The following is a 27,426-nucleotide window of genomic DNA, read 5'->3' on the forward strand; positions in this document are numbered from 1 at the left end:
AGATGCTCATGTTTCCCAAGTGCTACGCCACCCCCATCATAGGTATGCAAGAACAGAAGGTGAAGGAGGAGTAGAAAATGGAAGAAACAAGTAGGATATAAACATTATTGGAGCTTCCAAAGAACACATTTCTTCTTCCATAGCATTATTTTACTGAAGATACACTGTTCTGCGCAAACTTGAAGGATGTATTCATAATAATAGTGCAAAATGCATAGTGTATAGTGTAGTATTATAAAGGGACATGTTATCACTAAGGAATCTTGGAAAAGAGTGAAAAACAGAAAATGATGATTTGGTTAAATCTTCTCATGGAAATGTATGCTCCCTGAACATTGATGGTGTTTCCAAAAGGAAGGATGTTTGCTTTACTGTGGAATTCTTTCAGCATTATGTACTTGTTCTATCTAGAGTGCTTATTGTAAACAAATCTTCTAAAGATTTAGGGGATGTGGTCCCACTAGAAAATGTCTGTGACAGCTATCTAGCTATAATAAAATAAAATGGAGATGCTATATGACTAAAACAGCTCCACACATAAAGTTAAATCTATACCAGAAAAGGCCATGATCTCACATTCCTGGCAAGCCTTCCTTCATCCACTCTTCCCCGTGAAGTTTCTTAAATAACATTCCATAACGTGCCTATATCAGGTTGTACTGGAAGATAATGGTCATTTTAAATAGTGGAGTTATGCTGGATGATACATGCACATCCCTGAAAAATGTGAACGTTTTCTGGTTTTTCAGGAGAGGAGACTTCAGAGGTCCATCAGGAATTGAGAGCTTGATAAGTGTCATTTATTACATTTATCCTGAGCCAATGAGACTCCTAAAGCTGGGAGAGATTTAACAGTTGGTCCTAATCCATGACTTTATTCCAAGTTTACTTACTAAATTACCCCTTCACTCCTCACATATTTCAGTCTAGGGAATAAATTATATGGTCATTCTACATAGCGGTCATCAGGGACAACCTCCCTCCCAGTCCAGGAAACTTCTTCTTGCCCCATTCTCATCTTAGAGAAAATGTTTTCTGCTTTTCACCACTGGGTACAATGTTAGCTGTGGGCTTGTCATATATGGCCTTTACTATGTTGAGGTATATCCCCTCTATACCTACTTTGTTGAGAGTTTTTATTATAAATGAATGTTGAACTTTGTCAAATGCTTTTTCTGCAACTATTGTGATGATTATATGAATTGTATCCTAGGATATCCTGGAGTCTGCTATACTCTACCGTCAAAAAGACTCTTGAGAAACTTATAATTTATGGATAGCAACTACATTCAAGAATATGAGATAATCACTTATTCTTACAAAACTGTAATAATTCTTACAGAGACTCTAATACCCAATAGTAGGCATTTAAGCAGGGAGATCCCACACATGGTGGCATCCCTGCACTATTTTAACCCACACTCATGTCAGTGTCACATCAAACCCTTTCTAATCTACTCTGGCCAGGCAGGAGAAGGAAACTTGAGAGGACCCCTTCCCCACTGGCTTTTCTCACACCATTTCTTCAAGTTGGTGTTGATGTCGACCTTGATCACCTGGCTGAGGTACTGTTTGTCAGGCTATTCCAAGTAAATTTATGTCTTTCCCCTTTCCATACTATGTGCTTTGTTTTTTCGTTTATTGAAGTATATAGTCAGTTTACAATGTGTCAATTTCTGGTGTACAGCATAATAGTTCAGTCATACAGGTACATACACATACTAGTTTTCATACTCCTTTTCATTATAGGTTACTACAAGATATTGAATATAGTTCCTTGTGCTACACAGTATACTTGTTTATCTATTTTATATATAGCAGTATCTGCAAATCTCAAACTCCCAATTTATCCCTTCCCATTCCCTTCCCTCTCTGGTAATCATAAGTTTGTTTTCTATATCTGTGAGTCTGTTCCAGTTTTGTAAATAAGTTCATTTGTTTTTTTTTAGATTCCACATATGAGTGATATCGCATGGAATTTTTTTTCTTTCTGGCTTACTTCACTTAGAATGACAATCTCTGGGTCCATCCATGTTACTGCAAACGGCATTATTTTATTCTTTACTATGGCTGAGTAGTAGTCCATTGTATAAACACACCACAGCTTCTTTATCTAGTCATCTGTCGATGGACATTTAGGTTGTTTTCATGTCTTGGCTATTGTGAAGAGTGCTGCTATGAACACTGGGGTGCATGTATCCTTTCAAATTAAAGTTCTCTCTGGATATATACCCAAGAATGGGATTGCTGGATCATATGGTAAGTCTATTTTCAGTTTTTAAGGAATCTGCATACAGTTTTCCATAATGGCTGCAGCAAACTGCATTCCCACCAACAGTGTAAGAGGGCTCCCTTTTCTCCACACGCTCTCCAGCATTAATTGTCTGTGGACTTTTGAATGATGGCCATTTTGACTGTTGTGAGGTCATACCTCACTGCAGTTTTGATTTGCATTTCTCTGATAATTAGCGATACTGCATACTATGCTCTTTCAAAGCAAGTCACTGAGTAGCTCAGTGAGTCTGTTTTTAACTCTTCTGCTAACTTATTTGTAATTTTCAAATATTTTATGATAGCTAAAATTTACATTGCTCATGAGAGTATGGCTAAGAAAGCAGTTTTTAAATAAAGGCCTATCACTATTCCTGCCTCCATCACCCTGGCTCATACACAGTTCTCTTTAATACCGCAAGATCTAACTAAACAAGCTCTAAGTAGGCTGGAATACTTGAGTTGATTTTTCCCTAGTGATGCTCATGGAGTTGTTCTTGATGTTTAAGAGTTGATAAGGATTTGGCTTAGGCTGTGCCCCACAAGAGCTAATCCATCCGGCTTTACCTTTTATCTCCTGTCTCACTTCAATTTTAGGAGAAAAATTCCATGAAAAATATTTATACTTGACATTTCGAAAATAGAAGTAGATTTCTAAAAGATCATCCTACAAGTTCAAAATTTTTTAACTAAATAAAAATCACACAAAATGAATATTTTAGATTACAAGAGAAACAAAATGTTATTCAAATTTTGTTTTAATTTATGAAGGATCAATGTAAGATTACATTAAATAAGTAAGACAATAATAATATTCTTCATTCTTGCATCATGAGTGGTAAGAGAAAGAACGGGATAAGGACAGAGGAAATGTAATACAAATGGGAAAAAAAACAGAGGTCAAAGAGGTAGAAAAAACACACAGAACTGGCGATAAAAGTTTTAAAATGCACATTGGGAGAGATAGTAAGATGGTGACAGATATTACCACAGTCATAATAATAGAGGCGTTTTACATTAAAGAGAAGACATAAACCTTCCTATGTCTAAAAAGATGTTAAACTCATTGTTTTATAAAAGATACTATTCTACTTTCAATTCCTCCCAAACTTCTCAAGGGGTTGCCTATCCCCTATTTCCTCCTGTCACAGCCCACCCATTCCTCAATCCATTGTCATGTGGTTTCTGTGCCTCTTCTCCATTGAACCTGCTCTGCCAATAGCATGCAAGTTGTCACAGAAAGCAGAAAGTGACACTCTGCAGTCCTGGTTCTCCATCTACTTCTGTGACCACCACCCATGGCTCTTTCCAGAGAGTGACTTTCAACCACTTTTTATTTTGCTGGTCTCTAGCATCAATGATCTGTCCACCCTCACTCCCACCTCACTCACTAACAACCTCTTTAAGTCTTATCACCTAAGCTATCAGTAGATTCTGACCATGTCCATAGCATCTTAATCTGATGATCCCACTTTTTCTGCCTCCAGCCTTGGTATCTTCTTGGACTTCGAGGCCCCTCTGTCCATCTGCCAGTTGGACACATTTTCCTGAGCTTCCCACTGACCCCACAAACTCCTGACATATAAAATGGAACCCATCACCTTTCTGGGCACATTGTAGTCCCTTCTGAGTTGGTGGGATTAGAAGCCAGGCAACCAGAGAAGTAGAGTGACTGTGAGGGATCAGGGAACACAAGGTGAGGTGGGCTGTGACTTGCAGATGTGAACGAAGCAGAGAGGTGAAACACAGATGAACCAAGAGCACTTGGTGTCAGGGGGAAGGAGCCAGCGGCCAGGGGAGAGGTGAAGAGGGATACGTGGAGGAGACAGGAGGTTCCTGCATGTTCTTCAGGAGCACACGTGGAGGGATACAGAACCAGAGATGCCAGGAACAGAAGGGTGAGTGGACACCACCACTGACAAAGGAATCTGCAGTTAGTGACGCTTCCAGTGCAGTGATCTCCCCCTATACATATTGCAGAACTCTTGACCTTCACAGCAAAAGCTTGAAACCTTCGAGTATGCACGAATCAACTTCCAAGCCCTACACTTATCAGAACAGTCCAATTGAGTGTGATTGTAGTGCCACATATCTGGAAGAAAAGGACATTTATACTCAGTGCCAGAGAACAATACTTGGAACTAAATAAAGTAAGGGGACCTTCCCCACCACACCAAGCCTGGTCTCCAGAGTAGGGACACATCCACCTCCCAGCAAGGGCTCCCTCAGACTGGAGCCCCTACACAGTGTCAGGAGCCAGGGGCCAGCTCAAGCCGGAAGAGCCTGGCTTAACAGCATTACCTCTCACATGGAAAAAGTACACATCCGTGGTTCTGCATCCTGGGCCTGCCTCCATAGTGCAGTTACCCTCACCTTCCAAACATTTGCCCTTCTTAAAAATACTGCAGACTTTACACAAGGTGGCTGGAGCTGCAGAGAAACAGACATGGAGGCTGAGCCCAGGGTTGAATGCGCTGAGACCAAGGTGTGTAAGACACATTAGGATCCAGGATTTTAGAGACAAAAGATGACTCTAAATATTTCTCCTGCAAATAATTTGAGGTAAGAAATACCCCCTCTAGACTGCTTCCATTGGATATTTAAGGAAATGGGGTCTTTGACGTGAGGATCTCAAAATCCATTAATCATAAATAACTTGTATATACTTTAAGAGTGAATTGGATGGTATGTGAATTATATCCCAGTAAAGCTGTTTTCTTTTTAAATAACCTTGAACAAGAATATGAGACATGACTCGCCAGGTGATATGAAGATACTGGAAGGTGAAACAAGAGAAAAAGGTATGGGTTCTAACCAAGCAAGTGAAATTTCCACACTTGCACCTAAACAACACTAAGAGATTATGTCTCCTTAATTTTGGTTTCCTGGGAGCCTGCCTGAGCTTTGTGCTCACATGCTCCCTTTGGCTTTGGATCAATTGTGCTAAACACATTCAGAACATCTACATATAGTCACCCTGGGCCAGAATCTCTGGGGGAATGGATGGGGCATAAAGACTGCACTGGCTTGAAGGTGAGGAGGTAGATTTTAGTCTCCAAAGATTTCCTAGGACAGCACCAAAAGTCATCCAAAGTATACACATATCTAAGTGAAAACAGTACTGTAAAAATACTGGTTCAAAATAAGCAATCAAATTACCTCTTCAGATCATGTCACTGACCCGTGGTTGCTTCTTTATAGAAAGTCTTGAAAACCTTTGGCTCTTCCTCTTAGGACCATCCCAGCAAGCCACAAAATCTACAAGTGACAAGAGCTCCCAACCCCAATCGGCCCCCGGGAGTGACTGACCCCACTCTGAAACCTTGGAAAGGAAGTCACCTCTTTCCCTGGCAGCAGTTGGGGTGGGGATGGCAGAAAGAGACCTCAAATCCCTGCCGGTCAGGTCATCCCAGAACCTCATCCCTGACTCTGTCCCCTCCCAAGCTGGCCAGGTCATCACCCCGGAGCTGCTCCCCAGCCTACCTCCACAGCCTACTCCCTGCCCAGCGACCACAGGCACTCACCCACTCCCTGGAAGAACACGAGCGGGAAGACTCCCAGCAGCAGAAGCAGAAGCAGGAGCCTGTCCATCCCGGTCTGGGGTGGCGGGAAGATGCAGAGGTGGCTGGAGGGGGGGAGCAGAGTGCCCGGGAAGGGCAAGGACAGGCTGCCCTCGCGTGCAGATGAGGAGGCTGAGGAATCTGCACTGAGCTGCTCCTGGGCTGTGGGTAGAAGCTTCCTTTTACGCACCTGCCAGTGGGCGTTTCACCGCCACACAGGCCCAGGAAACGTTCCCACAGAATCAGCCACCTTGGACACTTCCGAGGACAAATGTCCCACGTGCCCCTCCTGTTCCCTGGAGGCTGCCTCCTGATCAATGGGGGACACGATGCCTGACCAGACCTGCTGGGCCCCTCAGCAATCCCTGATTCTTTACTCTCTGGACATCCCACTATCCCAGGTCGAAGATCAGGGGCATCTAACAGGGGCAGGGCTTTGCTAAAATAGTCATTTCCTCTAGGTCCAATGTCCCTTATGACTACCCCCTTCTCTTGTCCTACAGCACAGGACAGTACCCACCCTGGGCTGACAGCTGCCTCAGGGCTCAGAAAGCATTCATCACAGGAGCAGTCTATGCCTCCTGCCTTCCCCTTCCTTATATTTGAGCTCACAGTTGAGACCAGGGGCCTCTCAACACAGAATCAGTGTTGACAATGGCAGGGGTAGTTACAATAGCAAACATTTACTTAGTATTTTCTATAAACCAGTACCCACATCTACTGCTATCATGCATATCTTAATCAGGATGTATCTTCAACCGATCATAAACACATTATATATACAGCAAATACTTTTTAAACAAAAAAGGAACAAAAGCAATATAGAGAACTAGTTTATTTTATAAAATACGAAACACTTCCTGGTATATTACTGTTATTTCTCTGGACACTAAAGGAAGCAGATAATACTTTTAATTTAAAATTTTGTTGTTGTTATTCACAGGAATACTTTTGCCCTGACACCTCTGAAATTACAATCTTATAGTATCCTGAATTCACTATTTGCATATTTAAAAGAGCCAATTCCCCAACTACAATGTTCATGTTTATATTCTAGTTACATCCAGTCAAGGGAAGAGAAGGACATAGGAGCAAGATCCCAAGGTGCAGGCTGGGCGCCGGAGATAACGTTCCAGGTCACAGGGGCAGTCTCCCTTCCCCTCCCTCCTCCTCCATCTAGACAACCTTTTCATGGCAGAGACCTTGCCACTCAGGTTCACCATTAGCCAGAAGCACTCGGCACAACACATGGTCCAGTAATATTTCTGACTAAACAAGAATAATAGAACAAATAACTGAATGCACGAAGGTCTGCCAGCCCAGAAAGCAACTACGGGAGGGAAAAGGCCAAGAACCTCAACGCACCCACAGACTGAGAGTCCAGCTGCATCCCACACTTTGAGAGAAGAGATATAAGGCGTGAGGGCTCTCCTTCACCACTTTCAGAAGACAAAGATTGTTCAGAGTAGATGCTGCAGGAGTGTGGGGCGCATGAATGAATGATTTCATTTTTAGCCAGCCTCCAAACTGAGCAACTTCGCTGAGTAACCCAGGGTCCCCTGTGTGTTCAGCCTGCCTCTCTAACGACAGCGGAATTCCGAAGATGCTCATGTTTCCCAAGTGCTACGCCACCCCCATCATAGGTATGCAAGAACAGAAGGTGAAGGAGGAGTAGAAAAAGGAAACAGAATATAAAAAAGTTATTGGAGCTTCCAAAGAACACATTTCTTCTTCCATAGCATTATTTTACTGAAGATACACTGTTCTGTGCAAACTTGAATAATATACTGATAACAATAAGTGCATACTACATAATGCATAATGTGATATTGTAAAGGGACATGTTATCACTAGGGAACCTAGGAAAAGAGTTAAAAACAGAAAATAACATTCTGGTCAAATCTTCTCATAGAAGTGTATGCTCCTCAAACACTCTGTGATGGTGTTTCCCAAGGAAAGGTCAGCAGTGGATGCCTAAGTATGAAATTATTTTAGCATGATGTACCTGTTTTATCTAGGGTGCTTACAATAAACAAACCATGTTTTAAAGATACAGGAGATGTGGTCCCACTAGAAAACATCTGTGACAGCTATCTAACTATACTAACATAAAATGGGGATGCTACTTGATTAAAACAGCTCCACACATAAATCGTAAGTTAAATCTATACCAGAAAAGGCCAGGAGCACCTCAAAGAAGAATACACTGCCCCACATTCCTGGTTGCCCTTCCTTTTTCCACTCTTCCCCACAAAGTTTCTTAAATAACATTCTATAATGTGTCTGCATTAGATTGTACAGGAAGATAATGGTCATTTTAAATAGTGGAGTTATGCCGGATGATACACGCACATCCCTGAATGATGTGGTGTGAAAGTTTTCCGTTTTTTCAGAAGAGGAGGTCCATGAGGAATTGAGAGCTTGATTAAGTATTAATATATTAAATTTATCTGAGCCCATGAAACTCCTAAAGTTGGGAGAGATCTAACAGTTAGTCCTAATTCATGACTTTATTCAAAGCTTACTTACTAAATCACTCCTTTCGCTCCCCAAATGCTTTAGTCAGGGAATAAATTATGTGGTCAGTCTACTTAGCGGTCATCAGGCACAACCTCTCTCCCAGTGCAGGAAACTTCTCCTGGGCAGCACTCAGACAGGGGGTGTCAAGAACCACCGCAAGCTTCCAGACCCACGCCAGTCCCCATCAGATCTTTCAGGAATGTGTGTAGGCTGAGATCCCACAAGGAAGTGCTCTAGTCAGAGCACAGGCTGAGAAATCAGATAGATCTGGGTTTGAAGGCTCATTCCAACATTTACAGGCTATGAGACCCCAGCAAATCATTAATCTATAGGGAATATTACAACTTACGTCATTAGGTTGCTGGCTCAATTCTTCATATTAATTTTCTCCTCAATTATTAATCAGAGAATCCAGTTAAGAAAAGTTTAATTTAAGAAACAGGATGAATTCAACATCCATTTATGACAATACCTCTCCAGAAAGTGGGCACGGAGGGAACATACCTCAACATAATAAAGGTCACATGTGACAAACCCACAGCTAACATCATACTCAATGGTGAAAAGCTGAAAGCATTCCATCTAAGGTCAAAAACAAGAAAAGGATGCCCACTCTTGCCACTTTTATCTAATATAGTTTTATAAGTTCTAGCTACTGCAATCAGGGAAGGAAAACAAAAAAAAATAAATCCAATTGGGAAAGGAAGAAGTAAAATTGTCATTGTCACTATTTGCAGATGATATGATACTATACATAGAAAATACTAAAGATGCTACCAGAGAACTACTAGAGTTCATCAATGAATTAGGTAAAGTTGCAGGATACAAAATTAATACACAGAAATCTTTTGCATTTCTAAACACTAACAATGAAATATCAGAAAGAGAAATTAAAGAAACAACCCCATTTATCTTTGAATCAAAAAGAGTAAAATACCTAGAAATAAACCTACCCAAGGAGACAAAGGACCTATACTCAGAAAACTGTAAGACACTGATGAAAGAAACTGAAGACATCACAGATGTAAAGAAGTATTGCGTTCTTGAAGTAGAAGAATCAATATTGTTAAAATGACCATACTACCCAAGGCAAGCTACAGATTCAATGTAATCTCTAACAAATTACCAATGGCATTTTTCACAGAACTAGAACAAAAAAATTTTAATTTATATGGAAACACAGAAGACCTCGAATAGCCAAAACAATTTGAGAAAGAAGAAGAGTTGGAGGAATCATGCTCCCTGACTTCAGACTATACTACAAAGCTGTATGGTACTGGCACAAAAATAAACACATAGATCAATGGAACAGGATAGAAAGTCCAGAAATAAACCCACACACTTATGATCAATTAATCTACAATAAAGGAGGCAAGAATATACAATGGAGAAAAGTGGTGTTAAGAAAATTGGACAGTTAACATGTAAAGAATGAAATTAGAACACTCTCTAAAACCACACACAAAAATAAACTTAAAATGGATTAAAGATCTAAATGTAAGACCAGATACTCTAAAACTGCTGGAGAAAAACATAGGCAGAAAACTCTTTGATGTAAATCACAGCAATATTTTTTTGATCTGTCTCCTAGAGTAATAGAAATAAAACCAAAAATAAACAAATGGGACCTAATTAAACTTAAAAGTTTTTGCATATCAAAGACTATAAACAAAACAAAAAGACAACCTATGGACCGGGAGAAAATATTTGCAAATGATGCTATCAACAAGGGAGATTAATTTCCAAAATATACAAACAGCTTATACAGCTCAATATTAAAAAAAAAAAAACCACAGTGAGCTACACCTCATACCTGTCAGCAGGGACATTCTCAAAAAGACAAGAAACAAGTGTTGGCATAGATATGGAGAAAAAGAGAATCCTTGTGCACTTTTGATGGAAATGTAAATTGGTACAACCACTATGGAAAATAGTATGGAAATTCTTCAAAAAACTAAAAAATAGAACTATCACATGTTTTGGATATTTATCTGAAGTAAACAAAAACACTAATTAGAAAAGATATATTTACCCCCATGTTCATTGCAACACTATGTACAATAGCCAAGACATGAAAGCAACCTAACTGTTCATTCATAGATGAAGGGGTAAAGAAGATGTGATATTTACATACAATACACATATATACAATGGATTATTACCCAGCCATGTACAAGAATGAAATCTTGCCATTTGAAGCAACATGGATGGACCTGCTGGATATTATGCTAGGTGAAATAAATCAGACAGAGGAAAACAAATATGATTTCACTTATATATGGAATCTAAAAGACAAAACAAATGAACAAACAAAACAAAGTCTCATAGAGAAAAAATATGGGGGGTAGGGGTACAGATGAAATAGGTTAAGAATTAAGCGATACCCCCCCCCCAAAAAGAGATACAAACATCTAGCTATAAAATAACTAAGTCATGGGGATATAACGTACACATAAGGAACATATTCAATAATATTGTAACAACTTTGTATGGTGACAGATGCTAACTGGTCATTGCCATGATCATTCCATAATGTATAAAAATACTGAATCACTATACTCTACACCAAAATCAAATACAAGACTGTATGTTAATTAAAACAATTTTTTAAAAATAGGAGCAGATAATTAGAATGTGCCCTGCCATACAGATGAAGCCATTTATACAAAAGTTATCTCTGATAATAACTCTTTTCTGGGAAAAATTTTCCATTTAAATTCTCCCACGTAGTTAAAGGAGAGGCAATAGTTTCTCTTGAGCCCACAGGGTCTCGATTGCCTTTAGCTCAAAATAACCCACATGCCAAAGTGACTCATCTTGGAAAGGTCTGTTCTGAATCCCTACAATGCTAAACCTGCTGAATTGCATACATTAAATTTGAGAATGATTTAATGAAAATAGTTAGAAAAAAATGTAAAGTGCTTAAAACAGTCCCTGACATAACTCTCAAAAAATGTAAGCTAAGAGTTTTATCACCTCATTGTTTTTAATTTCATTTTATTCTAGGCATTAAAAGGTGGGTCACCTGTTTCCTCCCTTACACTTCATCTTTCAGTCATATATGTTTTTATCAAGTGCTTTTTCTGCATCTATTGAGATGATCATGTGATTTTTGTCTTTCCTTTTATTGGTATGGTGTATCACATTGATTTCTGTATATTGAACCGTCCTTCTGACCCTGGAATGAACCCAACTTGTATAATCCTTTTTATGTATTGTTGGATTCAATTTGCTAATATTTTGTTGACGGTTTCTGCATCTATATTCATCAAAGATTGGCCTGTAATTTTCTTTCTTCCTTTCTTCCTTCCTTTCCTTTCCTTCTTCCTTTCATTCCTTCTTTCTTTTTGTATTGTCTTTATCTGGTTTTAGTATCAGGGTAATGGTGGCTTCATAAAATGACTTTGGCAGTATTCTCTTCTCTTCAATCTTTTGGAAGAATATGAGAAGAATCAGTATGAGCTCTTCTCTGTATGTTTAGTTGAACTCCCCAGTGAAGTCATCTGGTCCTGGACTTTTGTTTGCAGCAAGTTTTTTTTTTATTATTATTACTCTATTTCACTTCTAGTGATCAGTCTGTTCAAATTATCTGTTTCTTATTGAATCAGTTTTAGCAGGCTGTATGTATCTAGAAACTTGTTCATTTCTTCTAGGTTGTCCATTTTGTTGGCATCTAACTGTTAATAGTGTTTTCTTAAGTGACTTTTAAAAATTTTTTCTGGTATCATTTGTTATTTAACCTCTTTTATTTCTCATTTTGTTTATTTAGGTCCTCTCTCCTTTTTTCTTGGTGAGCCTGGCAAGAGGTTTTTCAACTTTATCCTTTCAAAAAACCAGCTCTTGGTTTTATTGATTTTTTTCTATTATTTTTTCTCAACTTCATTTATTTCCTCTCTGATCTTTCATATTTCCATCCTTCTACTGAATTTAGGTTTGTCCTTTTTCTAATTCTTTTAGGTGGTAGGTTACATTCTGTATTTGGGTTGTTTTTGTTGTTGTTTTTTGAGGAATACCTATATCACTACAAACTTCTCTCTTAGAACTGCTTTTGCTGCATCCCATAGATTTTGTATGGTTGTGTTTTCACTGTCATTTATATCAAGTTATTTTTTGATTTTTCTCTTTGATTTCAAGTTGGCCTATTTTTTTTTTAGTACCATGTTGTTTAGTATTCATGGAATCTTTTTTTCTTTCATTTCTTTCTCTGGTTGATTTATAGTTTAATGCCACTGCAGTTAGAGAAGACACTTGAAATAATTCCTATCCTCTTAAATTTATTATAGCTTGTTTTGTGTCCTAGTATGTGGTCCATCCTAAAGAAAGTTCTACATGCACTTGAAAAGAACGTGTATTCTGGTTTTTTTGGATGTAGTGTTTTGTAGATGTCAATTACATCTAACTGCTCTATTGTGGCATTCAGGAACCCTGTTGCCTTATTATTTTTGTCTGTAAGATCTTTCTATTGATCTGTCCATTTGTCAGTAGAGTGTTAAAGTCTCCTATTATTGTATTCTCATCAATCTCTCCCTTTAAGTCTGTTAGTATTTGTTTTATGTATTTAGGTGCTCCTCTGTTGGGTGCATATATGCTACTGATTGTAATATCCTCTTCTTGTATTGATCCTCTTATCATTATATAGGGTCCTTTTTTATCTTTATGGCCTTTGTTTTAAAGTCTATTTTGTGTGATATGAGTATTGCTACCCCTACTTTCTTGTCATTTCCATTTACATGATATATCTTTTCTGCGTGTTATGAGTATTGCTATTCCCACTTTCTTGTCATTCCATTTGCATGAAACATCTTTTTCTATCCTGTCACTTTTAGTCTATGTGAATCCTTTGCCCTTGCAGTTAGAATACTGTAGGCTCCTGTTTTATTATCCAATCTGCCACTCTATGTCTTTTGATCAGAGCATTTAGTCCATTGACCTTTAAGGTAATTATTGATAGATACATATTTATTGTCATTTTAGACCTTGTTTTCCAGTTGATTTTTTATTTCTTCTTTGTTCCTTTCTTCACTTTGTTTTTCCTTTTGTGGTTGAATGGTTTTCTTTTGTATCATGCTTGAATCTCAGGCCATTTCTTAATAACAAGGACTCATACTACCACACCCACCACCACCACTCACTCTTTCTTCCTCACCCCTTCTCACATTTCATCCACCACATTAACATTGATGCTTCCTGGTGTTTATTCCTCGGTGCTTTTCTCACAGAGTTCATTGGTGGGGGTGGGGGGCTCATTAACTCTCATAATGATAGCCATCAAATTCTCTTGGGCTACACTTAACCATCTACTATACAGGCTAATGGTCTCAAGTCTTTTACCCATGGGCTTTTTGGATCCTTAGACCTCTCTATGAACTTCCTGTTATGATGGCCAACTGGATTTTCCTCTGGCCCATCATATTCATTATGTCCAAAAGAGATCTCATCGTCCTCCCATGAAAACTGCTTTGCCCCCCTAAATTCTCAGTCTAAATACCTTCAATTACTTCTAGTCCAGAAACCTAGGAGTTTGGTCTGTGATCCCCACCCCCTCATCCAACCACAATTTTACCTGCTAACATTTTGTAAATCTGCTTCTCCTTACCATATCTACTAAAACAGTTCTAACAACTTGGCACACAAAGTACCCCAAGGCTTTGCCCCTCCTTCCTCTTTGGCCTCCTCTCCCACTTTCTTTTTTTTTTTTTTTTTACTTTACTCTTTAGTAATTCTAAACAGATTGTGGCTGCCCACATACAACTTGCCTGACTCCAAGTTTTTGGTCTTAAAGTACTCTTTTCCTCAACTTTCTCTAAATAATCCTCATGTATTTTACTCAATTATCATTTCTTATAAATCTAGAACCCCTAGACCAGCTTAGATGCCCCTGATCTGTGCTCCCATAGGAACCCATGCTTACTTTCTTCCCATATATACCACATTATGATGAAATTTTTTATGTCAGACTTCCTAAATGAAGGCAAGGAATGTAACTTTTCAATATTTAACTGTGCTTTAAATTTTTTTTATTTAAAAAGTTGATTTATAATATTGTATTAGTTTTAGGTGTACATCAAAATGATTCAGTTATATATATACAATGTATCAAGATATATTTATCTTGAGATATATATATTATACATATATTTTTAAAATTATGAATCTCAAAAATATATTGAATATAGTTCCCTATGGTATACAGTGGCCCCTGTTGTTTATCTATTCTATATATAGTAATGTATATCTGTTAATCCCATACTCCTAATTTATCCTTTCCCCTCCCCTTTCCCCTTTGGTAACCATAAATTTGTTTTCTGTCTGTTGAGTATGTTTCTGTATTATAAATAAGTTGATTGTATTTTTTTTAGATTCCCTATATGTGTTATTATGTAGTATGTCTTTCTCTGTATGACTTATCTCAGTATGATAATCTCTAAATCCATCAATATTGCTGGAAATGGCAATATTTCATTATTTTTTATGGCTGAGTAATAGTCCATTGTGTGTGTGTGTGTGTGTGTGCATGACATCTTCTTTATCCATTCATCTGTTGATGAACACTAAGATCGCTTCCATGTCGTGGCTGTGGCAAACAGTGCTGCTGTGAGCACTGGGGTGCATGTATCTCTGCACTGGAGTATTTGTCTTTTCCAGATATATGCCCAGGAATAGGATCACTGGATCATACGGTAAGTCTATTTTTAGTTTTTTAAGGAACCTCCATACTGTTTTTCAAGGTGGTTACACCTATTTACAGTCTCACCAACAGTATACAAGGGTTCCCTTTTCTCCATATCCTTGCCAACACTTGTTTTCTTGATGATGGCCATTCTGACAGGTGTGAGGTGATACCTCATTGCGGTTTTTGATTTCAATTTCCCAGATGATCAGTGATGTTGTGTACCTTTTCATATGCTTGTTGGCCATCTGCATTTCCTCTTTGGAAAAATGTCTATTCAGTTCTTCTGACCCTTTTCTAAATTGGGTTGTTTGTTTTTTTGGTGTTGAGTTGTATGGGCTTTTTATATACAGTGGATATTAATTCTTTATCAATCACATCATTTGCAAATATTTTTTTCCCATTCAGTATGTTGCTTTTTTTTTTTTTTTTAAGAACACCGTATTAACTTTATTCTAAGTCTCCATAGCTCCCCCAGGCGATCGGGCCAGTAGCAGGAACAGGCCTCAGGCCTGTGAGGTTACAGGGTTCAACACGAAGTATTTTTCTAGCACCAAAATGCATTTCCTCCTAGTCCTGGGGCGCCGGCAAGAGCCCTGGGTGGTGGGAGCACCTCCACCCATTGAGAAGGGGGCTCGGCGCTCGGCGCCCCAGAAAGCCGCAGCTACTGGCCGAGCGCCGTGGAAGAACCCAGCCTCACCCAAGCTCCCGGCGCGACATCGCCCTAAGGTCTGCGGGCCGCTGAGGCGGAGAAAATGGTCGCAAGGGAGGAAGGGACCGAGCGTGCGAGGGGCGTGAGGCTGCCGGCTATGCGCGTCCCCACGGGCTCGGGGAACCAGGGTCCCGGCGCCCGAGCCTCTCCCCGCGGGCCCTGGCTGGGGAGGTGACATGCCATCCCGCCCCCTCCCGCCGGCCTAGCCCGGCCACTCCCGCCGCCTGAGCCTCGTGCCCACCCGCCCACCAGGCCCGGCTCTCACCGTCCTCAAGTTCACACAGCCCAAGGGGCGGCGGGCGATCACGTCACTGCAGACCCGGATGCAGAGGATGGCCCGGCCGGGCTGAACCTGTCGCGGAGCATCGCCTCGGTCACATCGGGGTGAGGCCACGGGGACGCTGGGGTTCACCCTGCCTCAGGCCGCGACCTTTCTGTGAGGAGAAAAGCGGGTGCAGGGCCGGGGGCGGAGCAGGAGCCGGAGGGCGGGGAACGAGGGCAAGCGCCGAGGGCCAAAAGTCACCCGGACTCGAAAACTACGCCGCCGCCGTAGGACGGGGTCGTTGGGCTGCAGGCCGGGCCGCCAGGGCGGCGGTGTCGGGGCCGCGCAGCCAGGAGGCCTCGGCCGCCTGGTTCCCTCGGGGAGCTGCTGAGGCGCTGTGGGCCGGCGGGTGGGTCGGTCTTGGCTGCTTCACCGGGTTATTTCATAAAAGAGGAAGAAATACTTCTCCAGCCAGGAAGACGCGGATTTCTTGTAAAAATTTTTGAGGGATTTTAAAAGATTGTTATTTAGAGTTTTTTTTAAATAATAAATGTGTGACTGATGAGGGATGTTGAGGGTAGGGGAGTATATATGTGTGGGTGGGGAGGGCTTTGTGGGAACTCTGTATTTTCTGCTCAATTCTGTTGTGAACCTGAAACTACTCTAAAAGAATAAAGTCTATTAAAAATAATAATAGAAGGATATTTTAATTATAAAGTTCTAAATGGGCATTTTAAATCGTGGTGTTTACCCATTTGAACTCCTCGAGGCAGCAGTGCCTAAAGACATTAACTGTGGGATTTTTCAGATATACATGCCAATAAATTCCTTTTCCTTAAAAAAAAATAATGATAATAAATGTGTGATCGGAGCCAGGAGCACACACTCGGTCCACACTCAACACTAACTGCTGGGGGAAGGGATTTTGTTGGTGGTTTTCTCTGCTACGCAAAAGCTTTTAAGTTTGATTAGGTCCCGTTTGTTTATTTTTGCTTTTATTTCCTTTACTTTAGGAGACGGATCCAAAAAAATACTGCTGCGATTTATGTGAAAGTGTGTTCTGCCTATGTTTTCCTCTGGGAGTTTTATAGTATCCGGTCTTACGTTTAGGTCTTTAATCCATTTTGAGTTTATTTTTGCATAGGATGTAAGAGAATGTTTAATTTTGTTCTGTTACATGTAGCTGTTCAGTTTTTCCAGCCATGCTTATTAAAGACACTGTCTTTTCTCCAGTGTATATTATTGCTTCTTTTGTCATAGCTTAATTGACCGTAAGTTCATGGATTTATTTCTGGGCTCTCTATCCTCTTCCATTTATCTGCGTGTCTGTTTTTGTCATTAATCTATGTGCCAGTACCATACTGTTTTGATGCTGGCCTCATAGAATGAATTCAGAAGTGTTCCTTCCTCTGCAATTTCTTGGAGTATTTTCAAAAGAATATGTGTTAATTCTTCTCTAAATGTTTGGTAGAATTCACCTATGAAGTCATCTGGTTCTGGACTTTTGTTTGTTGTGAGTTTTAAAATTACTAATTCAGCTTAAGTACTGGTAATTTGTATGTTCATATTTTCTATTTCTTCCTTGTTCAGTTTTGGGAGCTTGCTTAGATGTGATACTGGAGAAGGGCTCCCAGAAGAGCGCTGGAGACCATGCCACCCGCTTCAATTCCCACAGACTTCCCACTGAGGCCATCGAAGCTTTCTTGGGTTTTCCCTAAACTCCCAGAACACAAACAACACGGTGAGGATCACAGCTGTATTATCTGTGTTCTGCTTTGCTGTTAATTTTCAAAACAAACAAACAAAAATAATATAATGTGTGGTAGTGAAAAAAGCTTTATCTAGAAAAACCTCAGACTCTCTGTATAAGCCTGGATATTTACATCTGTAAGCCTCAGTTTCCTGATCAGTAAAGAGAGCAGAGTTCACTAGATGTAAGGCAGCTTGCCCCTCCAGTCATCTAAGGAGCTGGCACAGAGCTGAGCCCTTTGAGGTGCTGGACTTGGCACATCTCTGTGCTCCCATATGAGCCCAAGAGCTCTCCAGACGGGGATCATCACCTGTGACCTATGGGCCAAATCCAGTCCACCGCCTGCTCCTGGATGGTGCATGCACTAAGGATGGTTTTCACATTTTTTAAACGTTGGAAAAATTCAAGAGAAGAATAGTATTTTATAATATGTGAAAACTATATGAAGTTCAAATTTGAGGATCCATGAATAAAGTTTTGTTAGAACACAGTCATATTCATTCATTTACATATTTTCTGTGGCTGATTTTGTGCTACACATGGCAGAGTTGAATAGTTATAATGGAGACCATACGGCTCTCAAAGCCTAAAATATTTACTCTCTGGTCCTTTAAAGAAAAGCTTGCCTATCCTCGCTCCAATAAATAACTTGTAGATTGTGAAGAGAAGTATTGTGAACTTTGGAGACAGGTTGGGTGGAAATCTGCTTCCGTAGTTTTGGGAAACTATCACACCTCTCTAGGCTTTCGGTCCCTCATCTACAACATGGGAATAGTAATAGTACATCCCCACCAAAATTTTCTGCAGACACCTCCCAAATGAACTATCACATTAGAATTCTTGTCTCAGGCTCTGCTTCAGGTGAACTCAAACCATGACCGTGGGAAGGACGAGAAAAGCCTCGAGTGTGCAGAATCCATTCTTCTGTGAAAAGTGGGGTTCCGGGTCAGGTTTTGAGAGGCTGCCTCCCCCAGAGCTCTACTCCAGTTCACATCATCCACCGCCTGAGCATAGGACTCATCTCCCAAAATACTGAGCAAGGCAGCTGCGCACAACAGGCTGAATTTTCTCACTGAGCAAATGCTGGAAAGGCCCTGGGTCCAGAGAAGACCTGCGCATCAGGGAGATGGGGAGGCTGGAGCAGGACCTGGTTACCCCCCTGGGCTTGGGGGGGTGGGTCCTCGGTGGCTATAGTGCTGTGAGGGCAGTCAGTAGAAAAGCAAACTGACCTTCCTGGACTCCATTCCCCTCCCGGATGTATGTGGGGGATGACTCCCTCCCGTCTGCAGCACTGCTGAGGGCACCTGGCCAACGGACACCTCCCCTGCTGGATTTATAGCCTGGACTCATTGCAAATGTGAAGGGGACGCGGTGGGGTGCATTGTACTTACGAAGCCCCTCCTGACGCCTCTCATTTATCGTCTTCAGGAATCCCTCCATCTGTTAGTTCCCTCTGAAAACTTCTAAGGTCCCAATTTTCCAGTAGAAATTCTGAACAATCCAGTGACTCCCCTTTGCAGACAGTTGCTAACATCTCTGCTGCTCCAGAAGATAGACTTTGCTGCCCCTTAATCTCCTTCCTCCTCCTCTTCCTCCTTTCTTCCCCTTCCTAGGCAGCCTTGTCTGTGGCCTACCTCAGACCACAGATCTCTCTTTTTCGGTGGCCATAATGCTCACAAGCCCTTCCTAGGTCCAAAGTCTATGCTGCATTTGGAGGTGGACAGGTGTAAGTTCCACTTCTGTGTTAGATCGCTTTATCATAAGTGCCTCCATTTTTTACTGATTTAAGCCACCAATAACTTCAGAGATTTGTGTCACAACACCTAGCTCACTCAACTAACATATCATTTGTGGACCTCCTCACACTCCCACCATTTTCAGCTTTTGAAGACTCTCCCTTCTCCTTCAGCTCCTTCTTCCGGAACACAAACAATCACAATTTCATAGTCTTCCCCAGACACTGCCTTTTTAAGCAGCAATCAATGCGACTGAAGATTAGAGCCAGAAAAAGTACCCTTGGACCTCACTATGCCCGCCACTTTTTCACTCCAGTTTGGTTTTAAAGACCATCCTGAGGGCATTTCACAATGAAGGGAAGGACATGGAGCCTGAAAACAAAATGAGACTGAGGCTGCTTCTCACAGGGGACCTGTATTCAGATCACAGAGTCTCAGAGACTGTGGTAGCAGAAAGAGATGCTCAGTTAGCTTTAACCACCAGATCAGGGCAAAAGCTGGGCGCTGTCTTTAGAATTTGTTGCAGAGAGGTGAGTCATGGCAGCATTTAAACTCCACAGTAGTGATGCGATTAAAGAGCTTCATGGGAATACATAGGCTGCTACAACCCTGGTATCCATAGGAAACGGTGTCACCTGGAGAGAGGCAGAGAAGAGGGCAAGTGAGGACCCAGAACCCAGGTTGCAGGCCTGTGGGTGTGGGGTCCAGCATGTCCTGGTGTGCAGCTCAGTAAATATTCCAGAATAAATCCGAGGACCAGTGCATCAACAAACTAATCAAGGAATGAGGGGAAAACAGCACTTTCCATGAAGAACTCATGCTCTTGGTAAATATCTGCCTCCTGGGATTGAGATGCTGGAGGTGGGGCCCCCTAGTGGAATCGCCTAGGATAGCTCTGCAAACTTTGCTCAATCAGCTCCCCTCAAAAAACACACACAACAGAGGATGAACAAACACTGCCCTCCTCCCGCTCCTCCCTCCTCTCCCCCAACCTCTGTCCCTAGTTCCCCAAACCCCATCACAGTCAGGTCCCACTCTGGAGAATTTCAGCACCCCAATTCTAGTCACCCTCAGGAGCTAAACAAAAGACCCCTACTTCAGTTACAGGTCACCATCCCAGTTAAGGGCCACTGGGAGCCCAGTACTAGAATGAGATGATACTGCTTCATCTGTTCAGGTTAAAAGAAGAAAACTACCCCCTTTCTATGCTGCTCCTACTCCCAGGGCTCCTGAGGGGCCACCTCCCTGAGTCCTACAGCCACCCCACCTTGTCCTTGGGGCCCAAGCTCTCATGGGGTCCTACGTGGAGAGGTTCATTCTACCCCCATCACCACCACCCCAACACCCACTGCCAGCCTCTAACCTCAGGCAAAGGTCACCCAGGAGACCTCAGGCCCCACCTACCTTCGTAGACCTTCTTCAGGAAGCACTCCTCGCTGCCTTGAGTCTGGCAGAAGCTTTCTCCAGTCTCACAGACCCCGCTGGCATTGAATCGTTCACACTGGAAACACTGTAGAGCTGGAAAGTCAAACCAGCATAGTGAGGTTTTTCCAGCCCAACCTCCCCGCTGGTCAGGAGACAGCGCGCACCTCTGAGCCAGGTGCGGCCTGGGCGCGGACCGGTTCCCACCGCCTGAAGCATGTGCTTGGTGTGTGCGTCACTAGGCACAGGGTCTGCACCTGAGCACGGACGGCTCTTCCTGTCCCCCCAGGAATGGGCTGTGCTGCTGGAGGAAGGTCAAGACCTTCACTGCAGCCCTGCTGCCCCCACTTGCCAGCTGGCTACCACACCCAGCCCAGGAGACACCACTGAAAACATGCTCCACGTGAATGGCACCTACAGAGGCAGAACAGGTGGCTGCTGGAGTTGTGTGAGGAGTCGGCGCTGCCCAGCCCTGCTCTTTCCTTGCTGCAGCTTCATGAGGCCCCCCCTCCCCCGTCCTCCTTCACACAGAGCTGGCTCGCTCCGTCTACTCTCCCCTTTCATCTGAGGAGTAGGGCTAGGAGGAGGACCCCAGGACTCAGCCTATAAGGAGAGCTGAAGGAGGCAGGGAGGGGAGAGAGAGGGGTGGGAGGAAGCAGGATGGGAAGTAAAAGAGAAGATGGGATGAGAGTGAGGTGAGCTAGGGGGAGACTGAGGGGAGAAGGGAGGGCGGGAGGAGCTGCAGCTCCTGACTCCTCCTTGGGATAAGCACCCAGCAGCCCCTGCGCTGTTCAACAGTGAGCACCTGACGTGTGCAAGGCACTATTCCATGTGTTGGGCTGGGAACAGAGCACTGAAGGGAGCCGTGAAACATCCATTCCACTTAATTAAACGCTAAACAAATAAATGGGGGAAATGACTGACAATGAAGAAATAAGAAAGGTTATTTCAGGTCCTGGTGACTTGTGAAGATGATGAGGCTGAGGAAACGCTGCAGAGAGGGTGTGGTGAGGCAAAAACATTTTCCGAGGGGTTATGTAAGCTCAAATCGGAGTAATTTTTTAAAAAGTTGACTACTTGACTGGGAGAAGTTGGGAAACTGGTTACAGGACAAGTGCAAAGAAAGGTTCTGAGGTGGAATTAGCTTGGCCAGTTTGAGAAACAAAAAGAAGAGCACAGGTAAAGTGGAAAAGAGTGAGAACATGATAACTTGGGAGTGAAGAGGCCAGCAGGGACCAGACCGTAAGGATGGATCTTCTTACACCTGCGTTGCCAACACGGTAGCCACAGGCCACAGGTGGCTATCAAGCCTGTGAAATGCAAGCAGTCCAAAGACATAGGCTCTAAGTGAGTTTCAAACACTTAGCACAAAAAATAAAAATTTTAAATTGTTCATCAGTAACTTCAATGTTGATTACATGCTGAAATGATAATATTTTAGATATATTGGGTTAAAGTCTACTATTAAAATTGATTTTACACATTCCTTATTTTTTAAAATATGCCTACCAGAAAATTTAAAATTATATATGTAGGTTGCTTTATTTCTTATTTGTACAACACAGGTTAAGCCATCATAAGAATTGGGATTTTATTCAAAGTTGGAGGAGGCCACTAGAGGTTTTTAAATAGGGAGTGACATTAACTGGTTTCTGTTTTGCAAGTACACTCTGGCAGATGTGCAGACAGTATATTTTAAAGAAGGAGAGAGTAACAGAAGCCCGGGAAAGAGGTAGCAGAAAGAGGAAGTTGAGAATAAAGCCACCAGTCAACTGAGTCAATGTAAGACACGAGAAATTAAAGGTCAAGTACGGACCTAATTAAACTTATAAGCTTTTGTATAGCAAAGGAAACCATAAGCAAAACAAAATGACAACCTACAGAATGCGAGAAAATATTTGCATATGATGCGACTGACAAAGGCTTAATCTCCAGAATATATAAACAGCTCATACAACTTAATAACAAAAACCAAACAACCCAATCCGAAAACGGGCAGAAGACCTAAACAAGCACTTCTCCAGTGAAGACATACAAATGGCCAATAGGCGCATGAAAAAATGCTCAATATCACTAATTATCAGAGAAATGCAAATCAAAACTATAATGAGGTATCACCTCACACCAGTCATTCAAAAGTCCACGAATGATAAATGCTGGAGAGGCCGTGGAGAAAAGGGAACCCTCCTGCACTGCTGGTGGGAATGTAGTTTGGTGCAGCCATAATGGAAAACAGTATGGAGAGTCCTCAAAAAACTAAAAATAGACTTACCACATGACCCAGCAATCCAACTTCTGAGCATATATCTGGAGGGAACTCTAATTTGAAAAGATACATGCACCCCAATGTTCATAGCAGCACTATGTATACAATAGCCAAGACATAGAGACAACCTAAATGTCCATCAATAGATGACTGGATAAAGAAGTTGTTTTATGTTTATACAGTGGAATACTACTGTAATGGCTGTAGATAATTCACATGCAGTTTCTCTCCATAATACGGAAAATATTTTAAGTCTATCTTTCTATTGGAAGGATAAGTGACTAGAACTGCTGTGTTTGCACTCTTCAAAATACACTCTATCCTTGGCTCTCCTTGAGGCTTTAATCCAATTATTCTGTTCATTTTCACAAGAATACAAGGGTTTCCTCTGGAGTAGCCAAACTCGGGGTCATCCACACCATCGCATGCTTCAAGTAAGACAAGAGGAAATTGACTTGCAACGTTAACTGGACCCTTCTGTTCAAACAGTGCTCCATCAGGACAAACTGTGAGATTCTTCAGTTCTTCTAAGTCATATGGCTTTAGGAACTTCTTAAGGTCATCAATGTACCCTTGATAGGACTGTGGATCTGACCTGCTGAATGATTAATCCAACGCAGTCATTGGTTTTGGAAAAACCGTAAGTCCTGGACTAGGAATCTGGTCACGGTATTTTGGAACCTCATCATTCAGGGTCTGAAGCATAACCCACATTGTGAACGAAAAGAGTGCCGCCAGGAACCCATAAAAGGTTACGGAGAAGAGCAAGATCAAGCCGCAGCTCTTGGCGGTGCGCCCAGGAACTCCCCAGTGGTCGGACTGTAGATGAAGAGCCTCCACTCGGCCGGGCTTTGGTTGAGGACTTCCCTCGCTTCGCTTCGCCGCGGTGTGTGTGCCGACGGCGAGGGGAGCGGCGGCCGCGGGGCAGGAGGCGGAGGGAACGCGGCGGCGCATCCCGGCTGGAGCGGCGGCAGGCGGCCGGCAGAGGAGACCTCCCGGTTGCCGTGGGCGCTCCAGCCAGTGTTCCACACTTTTTTGTTTTTGCTAAAAAGCGCCTCAAATTGGTTGCATTTTGGTCATGCAGTATAGTGTCCAACTTCACTTTTTGATGTTTCACAGCTGACAGCCTTGAAGTCTCTCCCCTTGCCCCCCCCCCGTATCTGGGCGCCAGGAGCCCCCTCCTTCACCACTGGTGGGAGTTTCAAACCACACACGCCCCGGCCTGCAGGAAGGAGCCTCGCCCTGCCGCTCTCCCTCTCCGCCGTATAAATTCAAGACTGTCTCCTTTCTCAGCTCCCTCAAGCCATTTTGAGACCAGCTTGACAGTAAGCCCTGCTCTCCCAAGAAAGCCTCATTAGGTAAGTAATAAACTTTTTCATTCCCTCCTGGTACATGTGTGGCATCGCCAGTCTTGACAGCTGAACCGAATTTTGGGTGAGGGTCCATCCTGTTTCTGCAGGATAACCCCAGCAGTTTGAAATCTTTAAGCATTCAACAAATGGGGTACCCAAGCACTTCAGCTTTCAAAAATGTTTAAAGCAGTTGAAATCAAGAGGCTCTGAAGCAGGAAGATATTAATGTATCCCCAGAAAAGCAAAATGACCTTCTTAAATCATAATGTATATGGTAGTCTTATCTGTTGGCCATTCCAATGTCAAGGCAGGGAGACGTAGAGTCAAACAGGTGACGCCTGGAAACATAACCTGCCACTCATACAGATTCTCCGTAGTCCCACTGCCTTCCTGCCCCAGGGACTCACCTTGCAGGGAGCCCAGCAGCAAGGACAGGACCACCAGCAGCAGCAGGAGGCTCTTACCCATCTCTGGATTCCGCCCCAGCTCCAAAGATTTGCAAGAGGCAGGACAGAACCACAGTCCTCAAGAGCCTCTGAGATCCCAGACTTATAAATCCAGGCTGGGAGGAGCAGCCAGTGGCCGCCCAGACAGAGGACTGCACTTCCTTCAGCAAACAGGGTGCCTGAAGGAACCTGGGCCCTGCATTCCTTCCAGCATTACTGGCCCTGCTCACCTTTACTGGCCCTGCTCACCTTTACTGGCCCTACTGAGGGAGCCAAGTTATGTAAGAACTGGCTCTTTTCACAGCTGTAACATGGAAGGCTAGGGTCTGATTATATCACCCAAGGATTTGGGGAATTCAATCGAGTTAATGAAGTTTCACCATGTAAAGAGGTTTGCCATATTAAAGGGCACTACTAGAAGGATGGTGTGAATAAAGATTCTCCAACTAAGGCTACTCTCTTTTTAAAATAAGCCTAGGGAAATAAACACATGCTTAGAATTTGGTAAAGTGCAGGTCAGACACAAAGAGCTTTTAATGGTAGTATTGCCTCCTTTCTTGGAAATGAAACACACCTGCATCTGTTTTGTCATGTTTTGGCAAACAGGAGCAAAGTGGAGCATTTCTCCCCAAATCTTCAAGATGTATGCTAGAAGCAACCCATACTTGTCGTCATTTTTTCATCTCACTATTTCTTTTAGAATTTTCTGTTCTGGATGCTACATTGAAGCCAGCGGAGAACTCCCTTTCCAGAGTGGTGTCAGGAGGAGATCTGCAGACCCGACCCCACCCCACCCAATGAAACCACTATAACTGGGAAAATAGATTTTTTTTAATGATCATTTTAACTCTCTAGAAATTGTCCTAAGGGCATACAGTAAATCAAGGAATATTTCCCCAAGAAAATCTCAGCAAGGACAGTGAGGATCTGCAGCACCTGAACCACGACTTGCTCTCTTCCTCCCTCTCCCTCCCAGCTCAGCAGGAAAGAAACTCCGCTCTGGGTTGGTATGGCTGAGGAAATGGGGTACTCTTTCCCCCCTCCTCCCACTTAAGGGATGTGGCATCTCGCTGGGAGGTTTAGACCATTAGCATTCCTCAAGCACCCCAGCTCCAAGTTGCAGAGGCAAAATTCCTGCAGATGTGGCCAGGACAGGTGGGTCCCTTCCCCCACCCAGCCCCCACCCAGAAAGCAGAGCCTCTAACCCTGGTATGGCAGGCTGATAATGCTGAGTCCCAATTACCCCAGCTCACTTTATGGCAGGGATTCCATCCCAAGAAATGCAAGACAAGAAGGCCAAAGGCTACTGCCCCTGGGCAGTACCTTGCTTGGATGTAGCTCGGCTAAGTAGGCCCCTGCCCCTCCATAAGCTCTTGGGAAATGGCTTAGAGATTTTGCCAAGGGAGAGGGGCAGTCCATAAGGATGGAAGAATCTGAAGTTCTCCCCAAAGGAGCGAACTTTATTCTAAACAGAGTGTGGGGGCGCTCATGAATAAGGGCGCCATCATAAACAACAGAGGGTAGTAAGCAGTTAAAAAGGAGGAGCTTATCTCCCTGCGAGCAACACGTTAAACTGTAGGTTAGCTAGTTTACCAGAGACAACTGGAGAAAGACTCATCTAAGAAAAATCCTACTGGGGGCAGAACAAATATGAAAGCCTGGCCGGAAAAATGACCTTTGCAAAGGGGCCTGAAATTAATCGCATCAGATTATGAAGCTTTTCACATCTCAGGGCATTGCTCACAGAGCCATCAGCCAGTTATGCATGGAGCGCACAGCTTGGTGTGATACCAACGGAGGCTGACAGGTTAACAGAGCATCAGGGAGACAGATGTTCCCAAAGAGCCTTGGTCATCCACTCTCATCTCAGGGTGACTGTGCCCCTGCACACGCCTGTGCCCTCCGAGGGATGACATCAGAGGTGTCACGCTGCAGGGGAAATAGATGTCACTAAAATAGTCCAGCCAAGTCACTAAACAAACAAAATGACAAGAAGCCCTGGGAGGTAAGTGAAAGAGCAGGAATCAGTATCCAGAGTTGCTATAATAATTTACCTAGAATGTTCAGGTTTCAACCCAAAATTATGAGACATGCAAAGAAACAGGAAAGTATGACCCATACACAGGAAGGGGGAAAAAACAGCCAGTAAAAACTGCCTGTGATTGAGGGGTGGAAGGAGTCAAGAGGGAGATGTGAAAGACTAGAAAACTGAGATGGCTCCTGAGTGGTTCAGGCCTGTGCCTCTAGCTAAACTGATCTTGTGACTAACACGCTCCCCACCCTGTGCACTCTTTCCTTAGAATAACTTATCCTTTTACCCTAGAGGTCTTGAAAGAAGATCACGGACTGAACCTCCAGAAAATGGGCAGAACCTCCTAAATTCCTCTGTAACAACAGCAAGTTCTTATTAAGATGAAAGGAATGTAGCCCCTGCTCACACCCTGATTGCTATCACCCTC

At 42.7% G+C, this 27,426-nt stretch overlaps 2 protein-coding genes, 1 long non-coding RNA gene and 1 pseudogene across 9 annotated transcripts in view; 1 reads left to right on the forward strand and 3 right to left on the reverse strand.

Annotated features, from left to right (window-relative positions):
* Nucleotides 1–16,137, reverse strand: part of PATE3 (prostate and testis expressed 3) — a 68,476-nt gene extending 52,339 nt beyond the window's left edge. For 2 of the 5 annotated variants that reach the window (XM_072954054.1, XM_072954053.1), the window contains exon 1: nt 15,999–16,132. The gene's annotated coding sequence lies outside the window, so the exon portion shown is untranslated. Of the gene's footprint in view, nt 1–3,011; nt 4,364–4,572; nt 4,702–5,795; nt 5,994–15,998 lie in introns of those variants that run through there. The other 3 variants (XR_012066701.1, XR_004186200.2, XR_012066702.1) reach the window with 3 other exon arrangements.
* Nucleotides 16,006–19,146, forward strand: LOC140691177 (uncharacterized). Of its 3 annotated transcripts, XR_012066704.1 has the most exons (3): nt 16,080–16,169; nt 17,586–17,736; nt 18,595–19,146. It is a non-coding gene; the product is annotated as an uncharacterized lncRNA (long non-coding RNA). The 3 variants fall into 3 exon arrangements; XR_012066705.1 differs by lacking the exon at nt 18,595–19,146 and having other exon boundaries at nt 16,006–16,117; nt 17,586–18,235; XR_012066703.1 differs by lacking the exon at nt 18,595–19,146 and having other exon boundaries at nt 17,586–18,235.
* Nucleotides 19,147–19,991: 845 nt separating this feature from the next.
* LOC102527766 (protein PIP-1-like) lies at nt 19,992–24,989 on the reverse strand. The gene is made up of 3 exons (XM_072954056.1): nt 24,929–24,989; nt 20,886–20,999; nt 19,992–20,116 (listed from the first exon to the last, which is right to left on the reverse strand). Exons 1-3 carry the CDS (start codon nt 24,987–24,989, stop codon nt 19,992–19,994), a joined length of 300 nt encoding a protein of 99 aa, XP_072810157.1.
* On the reverse strand, nt 23,359–24,572 carry LOC140691173 (sodium/potassium-transporting ATPase subunit beta-3 pseudogene; annotated as a pseudogene).
* Nucleotides 24,990–27,426: the final 2,437 nt, after the last annotated feature.

This window comes from Vicugna pacos, chromosome 33 (genome assembly GCF_048564905.1).
Source record: "Vicugna pacos chromosome 33, VicPac4, whole genome shotgun sequence".
Classification (NCBI taxonomy): domain Eukaryota; kingdom Metazoa; phylum Chordata; class Mammalia; order Artiodactyla; family Camelidae; genus Vicugna; species Vicugna pacos.

Coding starts and splice junctions, on each gene's coding strand:
- LOC102527766 (XM_072954056.1), bottom strand. CDS start 24,989: ATGGGTAAGAGCCTCCTGCTGCTGCTGGTGGTCCTGTCCTTGCTGCTG. Junction 21,000..24,928: donor GCTGCTGGGCTCCCTGCAAG/GTGAGTCCCTGG, acceptor TTGACTTTCCAG/CTCTACAGTGTTTCCAGTGT. Junction 20,117..20,885: donor CCTGAAGAAGGTCTACGAAG/GTAGGTGGGGCC, acceptor GCCTCTCTCCAG/GTGACACCGTTTCCTATGGA.